The sequence below is a fragment of the Bos javanicus genome, chromosome 24, assembly GCF_032452875.1.
Source record: "Bos javanicus breed banteng chromosome 24, ARS-OSU_banteng_1.0, whole genome shotgun sequence".
NCBI lineage: Eukaryota > Metazoa > Chordata > Mammalia > Artiodactyla > Bovidae > Bos > Bos javanicus.
In genome coordinates, this window is record NC_083891.1 from 37,306,375 (window position 1) to 37,323,071 (window position 16,697).

General features: G+C 39.7%; 1 protein-coding gene across 2 annotated transcripts in view; it reads right to left on the reverse strand.

The window, feature by feature from the left end:
• The window catches only part of MYOM1 (myomesin 1), a 122,419-nt gene that overhangs the window by 10,920 nt on the left and 94,802 nt on the right, over window positions 1–16,697 (reverse strand). For both annotated transcript variants that reach the window (XM_061399832.1, XM_061399831.1), the window contains 8 exons: window positions 8,528–8,664; window positions 7,902–8,046; window positions 7,101–7,160; window positions 6,725–6,792; window positions 4,886–4,999; window positions 4,128–4,215; window positions 3,082–3,120; window positions 2,683–2,788 (listed from right to left, as the gene is read on the reverse strand). In XM_061399832.1, the coding sequence (XP_061255816.1) occupies window positions 2,683–2,788; window positions 3,082–3,120; window positions 4,128–4,215; window positions 4,886–4,999; window positions 6,725–6,792; window positions 7,101–7,160; window positions 7,902–8,046; window positions 8,528–8,664 (757 nt within the window). The remainder of the gene's footprint in view (window positions 1–2,682; window positions 2,789–3,081; window positions 3,121–4,127; window positions 4,216–4,885; window positions 5,000–6,724; window positions 6,793–7,100; window positions 7,161–7,901; window positions 8,047–8,527; window positions 8,665–16,697) is intronic.

Below are 16,697 nucleotides of genomic sequence, written 5' to 3' on the forward strand. Positions count from 1 at the left end.
GGGTCTATAAGATCCCCTGGAGAACAGAATGGCAACCTGCTCCAGTATTCTTGCCTGGAAAGTTCCATGGACAGAACCTGGTGGAATACAGTCCACAAGATCGCATAATAGTACCTTACATCTGTAAAGCATGTCACGGTTTTCAAAGTGTGATTAATTCTCTTATTGAGTCCATCAGTGTTATGAGTTAGAACAGGTATTACTGCTTCTATTTTATATGAGGGAAACCTGAGTTTCAGAAAATTGGATGACTTGCCTAAGATCCAAGGGAAGAGAGGAGCAAAGTCAAGATCCAAACCCATTTTAAGGTGTTTTTTTTTTGCATCACACCACATACTTACATAAACACAGGGAGAGCAATCGGTCCTTGGTTCCTGAGCCTTTTACAGTCACACGTCTGTGTGCACACAAAACACTCATGTAGCTGACATACCAAACGATGTATGAAGCTTATGCCTTACTAGTCTGACAGCAGTTTCCTTAAAACCCAATGTTCTAATTTTGGGGAACAGGTAATTCTATTAGAGATGATGTAAAGCCTTTTGATTCAATTAATCTATCTTCTCTTATTCTTCAGACGGATATATTAGAATGCCCTAGATGTCACAGAGGAATTTCCTAGAATCTGATCTATTTTACCTTACAATCACTTTCCTAAAATGTATTCTGTGAGAAATAGAACAAAGGAATGAAACTCCAGGCATTCAAAGTGGAATTTTGTTTTCACTTTTTTAAAAAGAATTCAGGAAATCAATAGTAATAACAATAAACCTAACAAAATGCTGTTCTGCATAAAAGTAAAGTCATTTTCAAGAAACAAATGAATGCTTCATGGGACCCAGTTCTGGTGAAATGTTCAATCTAGACGTTTAATGAAACTTGAATCCAGAGTAGTGCTGTGATGGAGGAGCTCTGCAGCCAGGCTTCCTGGTTTCAGCCCTTCACTTATCACAGAGTTGATGACCTCAGGCAAGTCACCTCCCAGAGCCTGAGCTTCCTAGTCACTAAAGTGATAAGTACCCATCTCACCGAGTTTGAATATTAAATGATTTCATACCTCTAAAGGGCTTGGAGCAATGCATGTCCACTGAGAAATGGACTATTCTTGCCATATTAGTAAACAAGGAAGTCACGCCTTGAGTGATCACAGCCCCTCAAATGTGAATTTCTGAGCCCAGAGGGCACCCAGGAAGGAGAACAATAACTGGGATCAATACCATGAGGCTGCAACCACTCCCTACAGGTGAGCCCTGAGGGGCTCAGGATGTGAAAAATGCAAGATACTGCCCCCAGATAGCTGAGATACATATGAAAGGAATGATTTCAGTAAGCCCAGACTTGCACCTTCCCATATAGAGAAAAGCAATGAATTCCTTAACTTGAGACATCTGGTTTTCTTAAATTTACAAAAATACTTTTGATGTTCAGACTACTTTCCCTTTGTTGCAGACATCTATGTAACCTGACTTCTCCCCCCACCTCCTCAGAACAGTTCTCTCAGGGCTACTTGAGAAGCTGCCTCCCAGGCTTAAGTCCTAAAAATTTGCTCCAAATAAAACATAACTCTCAAAAAAAAAACCACATAACTCTCAACTTTCAGGTTGTGACTGTTTTTTAAGTCAACACCAGTGAAGGGAAGCTCTAAGTACACAGTTGTTTGACTCCTCCCAGGGACCCACAGTAACCTCTGCTCGGCAGGCTGCACAAGGACTTTGGGAACGAGTGTCCACTGCACCCCAAGAGTGGGTGAAGGTGGATGTGCCTTACTGGTTTCTGCGGCAGCCTGCTGGCCTCTCAGCTCAGGAAATTTCAGTGAAGCACAGAGGTCAGGGATCCTCTCAATGGTGTCAATGGGAGGCCTGGTTTGACTAAGAAACCTACTTCAGGCCTTGGAATCCCCAAGAAGAACTTGAATGAAATCCCTCCACAATTGCACAAAGGAAGCCTGGGATTAGAATGGATCTTCAGGCTCAATCTAGTTCAAATACACATTCCCAGAGTCATCTTGAGATGTCCAAAGCCTTCTGAGAAAACATGCTAATGCCCCACTATGCCAACTGCTACAATGACAATGATGATAAAATCGGGCACCTCTTTGGATCAGGCTTCTGGGGTCAATGAGCTTTAAGTCACACAACAGGAAACGTGGTGCAGCCTGCTGCAGTTTTGTCCAGAGCACAGCATAGGTTAGGTGTGCTTGGAAAGACCAGATAAGAACCTGGCAAAGCGTGATTGTGTGGAGGTGGAGGTAATGTTACAGAGGCATCTACAAATTGTGATTTGAGAAGGGGGTGACAGAGGATGAGACGGTTGGATGGCATCACCGACTCAATGACAGGAGTTTGAGCAAACTCTGGGAGATAGTGGAGGACAGAGGAATCTGACGTGCTGCACTCCACGGGGTCGCAAAGAGTCAGACACAACTGAGCGACTGAACAACGACAGATCACAGAGACAGATGCTCCAAGCCATGACTGGCCTCACCACATCCATGCTAAGGGAGAGTGCTAACCTCACACTGAAGGGACGGCCTGGATGTTTCTGTCCTACACTTCTCAACATCAGACTTGAGAAGTAAGCAGACTCCTTACCTGAGTGCAAGAGAGGGCTGTTGTTTGCTCCAGTCCTTCCTCTGAGTGGAGAAAGGACTTCTACACAGCAGTTAGGTTTTTATTCACTTACTTGTGGGACCAGTTAACTTTCAGATCATCCACGTAGTAAGTAACAAAAGAGTACAGCCGGATGCCCTCAGCTGTGCTCTGGATCTTCAGATCTGTTGCAGACAGAGCTGCAAGAAGAAAACACGTATTTAACACACCTGTAAGCCCATCCCAGTCTCCCCAGGTGGCTCAGTGGTAAAGAATTTCCCTGCCAATGCAGGAGACACAGGTTCGATCCCTGAGAAGGGAAGATCCCCTGGAGAAGGAAATGGCAACCCACTCCAGTATTCTTGCCTGGAGAAGTCCATGGACAGAGGAGCCTGAGGTGCTACAGTCCATGGGGTCGCAAAGAATCAGACACGACTGAACAAAACCAAGCCCACCCCAGAGAATAAGGAAGTATTGCCTTGTGAGAACTTACCTATTGTTTTACATACTTCAGTCATTAGCTCTTTAAAGGCTGTGGAAAGAGATTCATAAAGCTTTAGCATAAACATGCTCAATGTCAAGTTCAATCTCACATAATTAGTTACATACGCTCTCAAAAGCATCCTGTCACAAGATGGACTTATTGACCAATTGACAATACAAGCTCAAAGAACTCAATTGTTATCAAGTTTTAAAAGATCTCTGCTCCTATTTTGATATTTTTGTTCCCTCAAATTCTTTGTAAACTGTCACCATATTTACATTCTAGAGAAAGAGTCACCGTGAGAATCCCAGGAATATTTTTTGCTTTAGAATTCCCTTCTTCCTAAGTCCCAGGAAGGCTTCGTTTACCTTAGAGGAAGTTTTCTTATCTGTGGTATCAATTCATGGTGAATTAACCATCTGAGTTCCCTGATAGTTCTCACCCTAATTAATGCTTTTTGCCAATAAACAAAAAGCACATTTAGTCCTGCCTCCACCAAGAGTGGGAAGGCAAAATTGAAGTCAGACTTCTGCTGTTCGTCAGCAATGTTGTTAAAGATCTTGCTCGGGAACAAAACTGGAAATGTGGGCGTCCCATGTAGGTTTTCTTTATCATGATATAATTGTCATCAGAGGCCTTGGGAAAATGGAAATTGTTTTCTTGCTCTGCTACTAACTGAGAGGCTTTGCGTTCCATGTATAACCTTTCCTGCCACCTTTAAAATAGTGGACTATTTTGAGACATATTTTTCATGGTAGTATTTGATCCTGAAACAGTCTTCATAGGTTTGAAACAAAAATGATGATTGATATTGAAAACAGACCTCTAGTGGATTGTCAACTATACATTCTCTGAGGATCAAAACTACATTTCTGACTTGAAAGGAAGACTAAAAGTGGTTTTTGTTTTTTAATAAAATTCGCTCTGCCGTAATGGCAATTAAAACAAAACCTATGGACAAAAGACGAGCATGACTTGAATCTCCCAGCTCAGTCTCACTTAGAATTCTGGTCACTGGTGTATGGAACACACGGAATGGACCCTGGTGGACTGACCTTCATCCACAAGCTTCAGTCTGCTCTTATCTTTTCCTCTGTCGTCTTTCAGGACAACTTCATAAATACCAGCATCTTTCTTGGAAAACTAAGGGGAGAAGAGATACACCAGATTGCAGCTTGTTGTAGCCTCAGGATATGGCATTTGCATTTTTCAGGGCCCATGATTTATAGAACTGCCATCAAAACACACTGAACAAGCATTCAGCCATGTGAGCAATGACCAGTTCCCAGAGGGACTATCCATCAAAACTGGCTAGCCAGCAGCCCCGAGTTTTCACCCTCTAAGGTGACAATTGACTTGAGGCTGAAAGTCCTCACCCTTTGCTCTGCCTTCATTTTAAAAACTAATGAGCACATGTATTTGAAAGGCAGCTTCTTTTAGACAAAAAGTAAATAAAAACCTATACAGAGATAAATACTATGTTTGATTGTCTCTGTACCTTTAGGGAACAAGTTGAAGCTGAAGAGCAAACAAAGAACAATTTGCTTAACCGCCCTGCCACTCACCCATCTATGAGAAAAACTAGCTCAGAGAGGCAAGAGTTGTGTGTCCTGCCAACACTGTTTGGATGTCTGACAAACCCTCACTTATCACAAAGTGAGAGAAGCTTTGTGTCTTTACTGCTTGCTTTTTGGGTGACGTCAGGGCAAGGATCTATGCCCAGGGCAAAGGAACACATAATCTAGTCTCTGTATTTTGGAAGAACATGGGGTACAGAAGTAATACGCTGCATTTTATATTTATAGTCACCTACCTCTGTTATAAGGAGGGTACATATGCCATCCTTAAAGTCATGCTTTTCATCCACTGAAATCTCCCTATCATCTTTGTACCATACAATACTAGTCTCTTTCTTAATATTCGCCACCTAGGAGGAAAATAGTAGTTATACTTCTCAAGATAAAGGAATGCTATTCTTATGAAATTAAATAATTCTTAATGCAGCATTGGATATAAGAAAAAGTAAAGATTTCAAGAGAAATCAACTGAAAGCTGTTTTAACTGTTAGAGTTTAGAATAAAATAGATACAAAAGAATAAAAGTAAATCAATAGCATCTTTATTTCCAGCAGAAAAAAACAGACTTTAAAATCATCTCATGGACAAGAAAGCATGAAAGAAAGTGAAAGTGAAGTCGCTCAGTCGTGTCCAACTCTTTGTGACCCCATGGACTGTAGCCCACCAGGTTCCTCCATCCATGGGATTCTCCAGGCAAGAATATTGGAGTAGGTTGCCATTTCCTTCTCCAGAAGAAAGCATAGAAGCATACAAACTAACATACAGACTTAAGTAAAATATAAAAATTTAAAATCTGAAGGAAGACAAATCCCATTAGATTAAAATAATAGTCTGTGTCACAAAAACAAATGACTTTATCAAGGTATCAGAATGTAGAAGCCCCTATCTATAACTAACTACTTTTGTAAGATAAATGAAGCTTTTCAAATAAATGCGAAGGGGAAATACGGTTAAGAAATCTTTTAAATTAAATATTTTTCCAATTTTATTGAGATATAATTGATATAATATTGCATATGTCTAGTGTATACAACATAATGATTTGATATATGCATTTTTGCAAAATGATCACTGCAGTAAGTTCAGTTAGCATCCATCAAGTATGGTTTAATAAATTAGTCGCTTAGCAATTTTTAGGAAATTCATTTAAATCCTATATCCATACATCATCTCACAAATTTCAAATGGGCTAAATGACTTCATGTGCTTAAAGGGATCTTAAGCTTTATCCATGATGTTAGAATTTCTTATGAGGGAGAGTATATTCATATTTTCTTGTATAATTTAGACTGTATGAAAAAGTAAAGACTTCATACAAATCAAGAAAACAGTTTCAGGGACTTCCCTGGTGGTCCAGCGATTAAGAACCCATCTTCCAATGCAGGGGATGCAGATTTGATCCCTGGTTGAGGAACTAAGATCCCACGTGCTGCAAAGTGCGGGGCAGCAGGTATAGGGGGAGGGCTAGTGAGGGATGCGCAGGCAGCGCACAAGCCTTTTTGGGGGCAGTGAAAATATTCCGTATGATACAATAATGATGGATACAGGTTTTTATATGTTTGTGCAAACTCACAGAGTGAATCAGAATGTAAACTATGGACTTTGGATGATGATGTGTCCATGTGGGTTCATCAGTTGTAACACTTGTACCATTTTGGTGGGCATGTTGATAATGAAGGAGGCTACGCACTTATAGGGACAATGCTAAGTGGGAAATCTGTGTACCTTTCCCTTAAATTTTGCCCTGAACCTAAAACTGCTTTTTTTAAAAAAAAGTCTTAATAAAAAAAAAGTCTGTTTTTATTAACTAGGGCATGTGTGATTAATTAAAACAATCATCTTGACTTTCCATATTTTTATATTGTTTTATATTATTTTAAATATTTCTTACCAACCAACGATTACAGTAACATTCAACAGTAAGGGCATATCACTTATCATTTTGGTGCAAATGATGAGAGATAAGAGGAGGTAAGAATGGAGGAGATAAGAAATTGATCTTCCTTTTCTTCTCACATTCTATTTTATCTTTATTCTCTTTGTACCAAATTATTAAAAATTTATTTACTTCTTACCTTGCATTTTAATAGTACATTACATTCACCAGTCACTTCCCAGCTCAAATACTCAGCGAAATGTGGACCTATAAAATTTTAATGACATCAGCAAGCAGCAATGTTAATCATGAATGCAAAAATCCAAACTCATTCTTAAGTTCTAAGTTGATTTATGTTTAAAGTGAAATTTTTGAAATTAAAGATTTAGTTTTAAAATATTTTAAAATGTGTAATATTTTAATCATTTGTAATGATAAATATTTTCAATTACTTTTATTTATCAGGACATTATTAACAAGGCAATAATATTCATTTTAGTTTGTTATGGAAATAACCTTAGAATATTTTGTTCAAGAAACTGAAGATTTTCTCTTTATTTACTGCCTACTTTTACCTTGTTTCCTGATCCATTCTTGACGCTGGAATTCGGCTTCTTTCTGGAGCTTTTTATAAACTGAAAATTGAAAAACAAAGAAATATGAAATAGAGTTGGGCGGTAAAAGTGTACATGCCAGTCACTGTGCTGTTATTTACATTCATTATTATAACACTCACATCAGACCACCCTATTTGTTTTCATTATTTATAGATGAAGAAAAAGGCTTAGGAAGGCTAAGAAACTTGTTCAAGGTCATGAAGTCAGGAAACGGTCAAATAGCTTTGGCTACTGCAAATGTAGAGACCTGGCCAGCGTTTCCATTGCTTTATTAAATACTACATTTTAAATCTTGGTGATTTCCACACTGGCTTATAACAGCTGCCATACAACCAAGTTGTAATGGATGATTAACTGATTTGACATGCTCTACTCATGCATATTTTTCTTCTTCATTTAAGTAATTTAAAGCAGGTACACATTACAAGAGAGTTTCATAGTTTCTGAGACATAATACAGTCTGGGTTGTATTATAGTATCCTTCCCTGGAGAATTTTAGTAATAACTACTTGTTTATACATGAGATAATTTAAGTGCAGTCTTGCCTGTGGGCCAGTGATAACTTTGGTGTCCTTTTAAATTAACTTTTCATTTCTAGGAAATAAAGTACTATGGAAAGTATTAGCTATAATACTGGAACACTGGAATCCAATCAAGAAATAATTCCTGCTTCTCCCACGTGACTACTTTCCTGTGGTGGGGTATTTACATTGAAGGAAGTAGCAAAGGCTTTCAGATAATGTTCCACAGAACTCTCACCATCTCCAATGAGAACAAGGGTAGAATGGCCAGTTGCTCTTCCGTCTTGAACCTGGAAGGTATATGTGCCTTCATCCTCATCCTGTAGTTTTTCCATAAACATTTCAATTATACCAGTGTTTCGGTCAATATGCATCTTATATTTCTTCAGTGTAAAAAGGAAAAGAAAGGAAATATGTGAGATAGATAGGATGATAACAAGCCATGTAAAATAAACACACAAACTCCAAAGTATCATAATCTAATAAAATTCCTTGTTAACACTTTAATGAACGGTTTCAAAATCCTGATTCCAGAAAAATCAAAATATGTGGAATCTCTGACCTTGACCAGAATTGATTATTAAAAGTCTGACATTTACTTTTTTAAATATAACTAAAGTTTCATTACCCCAAATCACAAAATGTTATCAAAAAGTTGTTTTTAGATCCCCATTTCACTTGGGTAATATGATATAATCAATCTGTATTTCCTTTCTCATTTCCCACTTGTGAAATGATTTAAACCTCCCACCCCAACGTTCAGTGGTTTTTATTACAACTTATGTGCATTCTAATAGGGCTTTCCCAACCCTATTAGACATCCTATAACAATATGTTAAAAAATCTAAAACGTATAAAACCCACCGGCCCTTCAAAAATCTCCTTTTCGTTAAATATGTAGTTGACTTTGGCATTGGCAGACAGCTTCTCAGCCTGCATCCAGAACCGGACCTGGCCTTTCTCCAAAATTTCTACTGCCAATTCTGATTTAACTGGGACCGCTGTGAAAAATAAAATAAGAGATGTAATTATATTGATTGATGACCAATTGTATTGTATAGATTTTTTCAACAAGTGGGAAACAATAGAAGTAGTGACATGGCACCTTGTTCTTGTGAAGTGGAGGAGTGAGAGCGCTGTAGGAAAACTTGCTATGGACGGGCAGTAGAACTGGGCTCTTATCCTGACCATCATAGATGTCGTACTAAAAACGACAGAGATGGCCTTACCTCCTAGGATCACTCAGCTAACCTTTGTGACTTTCTACGGTTAGCTTTGGTTAGGATTCAGTTCAGTTTAGTTCAGTCGCTCAGTTGGGTCCAACTCTTTGCGACCCCATGGACTGCAGCATGCCAGGCCTCCGTGTCCATCACCAACTCCCATAGTTTATTCAAACTCATGTCCATTGAGTCGGTGATGCCATCCAACCATCTCAGCCTCTGTTGTCCCCCTCTCCTTCCCCCTTCAATCTTTCCCAGCATCAGGGTCTTTTCCAATGAGTCAGTTCTTCACATCACGTGGCCAAAGTATTGAAGTTTCAGCTTCAGCATCAGTCCTTCCAATGAATACTCAGGACTGATTTCCTTTAGGATGGACTGGTTGGATCTCCTTGCAGTCCAAGGGACTCTCAACAGTCTTCTCCAACACCACAGTTTAAAACCATCAATTCTTCAGTGCTCAGCTTTCTTTGTAGTCCAACTCTCACATCCATACATGACTACTGGAAAAACCATAGCCTTGACTAGACAGACCTTTGTTGGCAAAGTAATGTCTCTGCTTTTTAATATACTATCTAGGCTGGTCATAACTTTTCTTCCAAGGAGCAAGTGTCTTTTAATTTCATGGCTGTAGTCACCATCTGCAGTGATTCTGGAGCCCCCAAAAATAAAGTCTGTCACTGTTTCCATTGTTTTCCCATCTATTTGCCATGAAGTGATGGGACCAGATGTCATGATCTTCGTTTTCTGAATGTTGAGTTTTAAGCCAATTTTTAAAGCCAACTTAAAAGTTTTAAGCCAACTCTCCTCTTTCACTTTCATCAAGAGGCTCTTTAGTTCTTCTTCGATTTCTGCCATAAGGGTGGTGTCTTCTGCATATCTGAGGTTATTGATATTTCTCCTGGCAATATTGATTCCAGCTTGTGCTTCATCCAGCCCAGCATTTCTCATGATGTTCTCTGCATACAAGTTAAATAAGGGCAACAATATACAGCCTTGACGTACTCCTTTCCCGATTTGGAACCAGTCTGTTGTTCCATGTCCAGTTCTAACTGTTGCTTCCCGACCTGCATGTAGGTTTCTCAAGAGGCAGGTCAGGTGGTGTGGTATTCCCATCTCTTAAAGAATTTTCCCCATCTTGTTGTGATCCACAGAGTTAAAGGCTTTGGAGTAGTCAATAAATTAGAAGAAGATGTTTTTCTGGAACTCTCTTGCTTTTTTTGATGATCCAATGGATGTTGGCAATTTGATCTCTGGTTCCTCTGCCTTTTTTAAATCCAGCTTGAACATCTGGAAGTTCACGGTTCATGTATTGCTGAAGCCTGGCTTGGAGAATTTTGAGCATTACTTTACTAGCATGTGAGATGAGTGCAATTGTGTGGTAGTTTGAGCATTTTGAGCATTCTTTGGCATTGCCTTTCTTGGGGATTAAAATGAAAACTGATCTTTTCCAGTCCTGTGGCCACTGCTGAGTTTTCCAAATTTGCTGACATATTGAGTACAGCACTTTCACAGCATCATCTTTTAAGATTTGAAATAGCTCAACTGGAATTCTATCACCTCCACTAGCTTTGTTCATAGTGATGCTTCCTAAGGCCCACTTGACTACAAATTTCAGGATGTCTGGCTCTAGGTGAGTGATCATACCATTGTGATTACCTGGTATGGTTAGGATTATTTAGGGACAATAACAGTGTGATGAAGACTCCAGAACTGTTCCCTGTAGGGCAAGGTCAGCTGCGAATGAATTGTGATGGCAGGCAGTTCATTTTCCATCTCTGGGCCTTACCTGCCTCCTCTGTAAATGGATGGAATTGAACCAAATGTCCTCATTGGCCAGGATATTTTCCTGCTCAAACATGCAATGATTTAATTACAGTATATAATTATATATACTTTCCTCAAAATATTTGGAAAAGAGTTAAGTTTTATTTTTTCAACAATGTAACTCAATTTGGAGGTTCTTTAAGCTGTTTAAGAAATGAATCTTAAGAAAGAATTTATTTTGCTACATATGTAAGATGAATTAGCTTGTCATTTAAAGTCTATCCATCCCAATGGTATACCAGTTTGTTTAAGTTCTTAGATTAAGCAAAATTTTTCAGATGCAAATAAGCAAGTCATGATCAAGAAGCTATATTAAAATAAAGTATGGTTTACTGCACATAGAAAGTAAGGAACTATAAAATATCTCAATAAACTGTGGAAAATTCTGAAAGAGATGGGAATACCAGACCACCTGACCTGCCTCTTGAGAAACCTATATGCAGATTCAGGAAGCAACAGTTAGAACTGGACATGGAACTACAGACTGGTTCCAAATCAGGAAAGGAGTATGTCAAGGCTGTATATTGTCACCCTGCTTATTTAACTTGTATGCAGAGAACATCATGAGAAACGCTGGGCTGGATGAAGTACAAGCTGGAATCAAGATTGCTGGGAGAAATCTCAATAACCTCAGATATGCAGACCCTTATGGCAGAAAGTGAAGAGGAACTAAAAAGCCTCTTGATGAAAGTGAAAGAGGAGAGTGAAAAAGTTGGCTTAAAGCTCAACATTCAGAAAACGAAGATCATGGCATCTGGTCCCATCACTTCATGGGAAATAGATGGGGAAACAGCAGAAACAGTGTCAAACTTTATTTTTTGGGGTTCCAAAATCACTGCAAATGGTGATTGCAGCCATGAAATTAAAAGATACTTACTCCTTGGAAGAAAAGTTATGACCAACCTAGACAGCATATTCAAAAGCAGAGAATTACTCTGCCAACAAAGGTCCGTCTAGTAAAGGCTATGGTTTTTCCAGTGGTCATGTATGAATGTGAGAGTTGGACTGTGAAGAAAGCTGAGCACTGAAGGACTGATGCTTTTGAACTGTGGTATTGGAGAAGACTGTTGAGAGTCCCTTGGACTGCAAGGAGATCCAACCAATCCATTCTAAAGGAGATCAGTCCTGGGGGTTCTTTGGAAGGACTGATGCTAAAGCTGAAACTCCAATACTTTGGCCACCTATGCAAAGAGTTGACTCATTGGAAAAGACTCTGATGCTGGGAGGGATTGGGGGCAGGAGGAGAAGGGGACGACAGAGGATGAGATGGCTGGATGGCATCACTGACTCGATGGACATGAGTTTGAGTGAACTCCGGGAGTTGATGATGGACAGGGAGGCCTGGCGTGCTGCCATTCATGGGATCACAAAGAGTCGGTCATGACTGAGCGACTGAACTAAACTGAACTGATAAAATATCTCTGATTTACACCTGTATATCTTAAGCCATTTGAACATGAATGAAATTTTTAAAAAGTTGGCTGACATCTCTCAATATCAGCTTCTGAATTTCTTGTAACTTGAAAATGTTCTCTACAAAGACTTCTCCAGCCAAAAGATCTATATCAGAGGTGATTCCTAGACATGCTTTCTGGAAAAGGATGATTGTTTCTCAAAGTTTTGTAGTCCTTCACTTTTATCAGGGAAAACCACCCTTTGCTTTCTCTCAACTATTCTTAAACACATCTCAAAATTTAAAGATATGTTTAAATTCTTGAACATATCTTAAAATTTTAGCATATGCTATGTTTTAAATTATAAGTAATTATAAGCTTGGTATAAGATTTACCAGATGTACATTAATATTTCTTTATAGCAAAACTATCCTTTTCTTTTTTAATTTTATGTTTTAGTTGATTAACAATGCTGTGGTAATTTCAGGTGTACAGTAAAGTGATTCAGTTATACATATACATGAATCTATTCTTTTTCAAATACTTCTCTCATTTAGGTTGCTACCTAACATTGAGAAGAGTTCCCTGTGCTATACAGTAGGACCTGTTGGTTATTCACTTTAAATATAGCAGTGTGTACACATCAATCCCAAGCTAACTATCCCTCCACCCTCTCCCCCAACTATGTTTGTTCTCTAAGTCTGTGAGTCTGTTTGTATTTTGTAAACAAGTTTATTGCATCATTTCTCTAAAACTACCCTTTTTAAGCTTCAAGGATGCCTTTCCTTTGCACTATTCCATACTCATGTGAACGTCAGTTGTAGAGTCATTCTATGCAGAGCTGGAAGGAGGCTCAGACATCATCTACTGTGGCCAGAGATGGGCTCTGATGTCACACCTCGATTGAGCACAGTCACCTCCTCCTGAAACCCTGTGTTCTTCACCTGCTGACATGGCTATTACCTGCCTCACAGGCCACCCAGAGTGCTTATGGTACCAGAATGCAGGGAGCCACTGCAAATAACCACTGGTGCTCAAGAAAGGTGAGTTCTCTTTATCCCCTGATTTTACTGATGACAAAACTCAGGAAAGCTTAGTAACATAACCAGGTGGCAGAGCTGAGATCAGGGTTATTCCCTCTACTTAGTGATCTCTTGGTCCTGGCCATCCACTCTGAAGAACACTAGTGGTTTTCCAGCAAGAACAGATCAAGAACAGACCCCAGGGTGGTGAGAGCAGGGCTAAGCCTTCTCCCTGCTCCCAGGAGCAGCATGCTCCTGATTGCTGCAAGTAAGTTTCAAGGGGAGTAGAGAGTAGAGTCTCTTCCAGAGAAGTGTGATCTCATTCCAGGGACTCTCATACACGAGTGATGCAGTTACGAAGAAGCCCAGTGTGTGGGGGTGGGTGGCAGGGACACGCTCTCCCGGAAGCCTCCAGAGCCCTTAATGCTCACTGCCCTGAGTAATACAGACATCATCTGGGGAGCACGGGCTGCCAGGGTTCACTGGGCAGGTGCACACACAGAAACAGTCCATGTCCTGGTTAGTGTCAGACCACCCAGGTACCTGCTATGTCCTTTGGGTCTAGTTACTCAACCTCTCTGAGCCTCACTTTCTTCATCTCTAAAATTAGATCACCACAGTATTTAATGACCCTTTTAAGGTCACTGAGGAGTTTAAATAACACATTCCATTTAAGCACCCTATGAACAGCATGTAAATAGGTACTCTGTAAGAGTGACTATTAATATTTTGGTGACTCTTCCTCCAGTTGTTTAAACAACACCCTATAACCAATTGTAAAATATATTTACACCTAAGAGGACATACCAAATAGATATAATTTGTGTATATGTGCTTGTGCATATCTGCACACGTGGAGCATATATACAAATGTACATATACAAGTGGGACAATAACCAGTGTCTACAAATAAAAAAAATATTATGCAGACTTTGTTTTTTTACATGAAAGTGGATTTTTTTAGAAAGACACACATTCCACAGACAGAATGCAGTTCATCTCAAAAGGCAAGAGGCATGCAGGACATTGCTGATACTGAAATATATCTTCCCTCCCCCACATACCATGAATATATATATGTGTATATATATATATATATATATATATACATACACAGATATATATTCAATACACTGACTTTCTACACTGCAATTTAGTATCATAACTGGCAAGACAAGCTAGGTTATTTTCTATTTTTAGCTTTATATATATTTTTTTTTCTTTCTGCTCAGCCCTAAATTTCCTTAGGCTCTTTTCTCTGGCAGTTAATTTGCTCCAGCAAAATATCTGTTATTTGTAGGCTTAAGGCATATGTTTAGTGGTTTTCAAAATATTTTTGAAAACAGCTTAAAATAGAATTTACTGTGTCCTGGAATAAAGAAATACCACACTCTTTTATTACACTCTGAAAGGAATGAGACCATTTAAGACCTTACAAAATCTCCAGATGACTTAATTATGCATCAACATATACAAAGAAGTGGATATAAATTGAGAAATTGGATATGCTGCTTTGACCCTGTCATCACATCTCTGAAGACATTCACATAGTGACCTGCCTGATCCAACAGCAAATGAAAGGAACTGAAGCTGTGATATTTAAATGCTGCTTCAAGGGGCTCACAGAAGCTCCCTTTGGTTGGGAGAGTTATGCTTTCACATCAGAGTTTTTAATGCATCCTTGGGTTTTCTCTGAGCTGACCCAAAACACCACACTTGGTCTCTAATAGAAGGGTCCCTGAGTGTGCTGCTCCCCTCTCTCTTACAGCCAGCAACCAGTGTTGATGCTCATGTAGAATAAAATATCTCAGCATAAATGACAGGGACAGCAGGCAGTTACTACCTGCAAGTCCATATGATCACTGGACAGCAGGGAGCCTGGGCGCCTCCAATTCTATGGTAACACCCTAACTTCTCTCCTCTCCATCCTTTAAGCTAAATGCAAACATTGTTAGGAGCAGCTGTTGCCTAGACACTTGGTCAATGTTTACTGCCTGACTAACTAGATTAGTGGGTGCTGCTCTTTCTGTTTTGCATGATAGACAGTGGGAGCGTTCACAGGCTCCGGCTGTGCTGGGCACCGTGACTCTGTCTTCCATTCCCTCGCCTCACAGCACAGGGAACAGAAAGGGAGGATATATGTATAGTTGGCAGACAACTCTTCTGCAAGTGGGTTTGTCTCGATCACTGCTCTGTTTCAGTATTTATATTTTCCCTGAAGAGTTCAAGGATCAATGCCCTGTTGATTGTCTCTCACAGCACCTCTATATGATGGGGGCTGTTAATGATTATAATAGCCATTACTGGAAAAGAAACTAAGACCTTGGGGAAGTTGGGGTGAGTTGCTCAGGTTCACAGAGCACAGAACAAAGAGAGTCCAGGTCAACCTCTACTCTTACAATTTAAAAAGAAATAGCTTTTAAGACACCATTCATGGTATTACTTTTCCAGTTTTATGGTTAATAAGCTTACAGAAGAGAAGTGGTTCTCTCCTAGAATTCAGAAGCCTGCGTCCAGCACCCTCACCCCACAGGCACCCCACTGTGCTCTGCCGAATAAAGCTGGTTTTGCAAACATTCTAGCTGAGGCCAGTAGTCACCAGCACCCAGCCACACCATGAAGCACGTCATGTATTCTTTGGGAATGTGAAGAGGTCAGACCACTGGTTTTAGAGCTTTGTTTTTTAATCACAGCTCTGCTGAGAATTTCAGGAAAGCTGGATGTCCTCTCCCTAGAAATGTGCAAACATACAACATACAACGTTTTGCCTACAGTTTGGGGTCAGGTTATGGTTTCCTGGGTCCCTGAAACTCCTGTATTAGTGAAGAAATTTTATCTTAGGGATTAAGGAAAGAAGACAAAATTTCTGAATTAAAAGAATGAGTGATGCTATCACTCTGTTTTTTCAGAGTGTAACTTTTCAGATGCTTCACTGCTTTGGCCAGTGGGTACCAATGTTAAGAGATCCAACCAGGTCAGTGGAACTTTCCAAGTATTGTTTCAGACTTCTTTCTCTTCTCTTGGGTGTCAACTGTGGAAATTAATCTTTTATGTAGGTAGTGCTTCATTGAAGGGTTTGATGATAGTTCAGAGAGATTCTTACTCTGATCAAGGCATCTTTATCTTATTTTCCAGGAATTTAAAATGGAAGGTACTGTCTTTGTTGTCGTTGTTTAGTCGCTAGGTCATATCTGACTCTCTTGCAACCCCATGGGCTGTAGCCCACCAGGCTCCTCTATTCAAAGGATTTCCCAGGCAAGAATACTGGAGTGGGTTGCCATTTCCTTCTCCTGGGGATCTTTGCAACCCAGGGATCAGACCAGGGTTTCCTGCATTGGCAGACAAGCCATCAGAGACACCCATAGGGTACTGTTTTTAGATTGTCTTTATTTAGAGGTATGGTTCTTCTATTAAACACTAACATTAAATTGTTTAGAAAGAGCTGTTTGCCTAAAAGATGTACAAATTACTGTGTCTAGAAGATATATATATGTGTCTATGCTGCTGCTGCTAAGTCGCTTCAGTCGTGTCCGACTCTGTGCGACCCCATAGACAGCGGCAGCCTGCTAGGCTG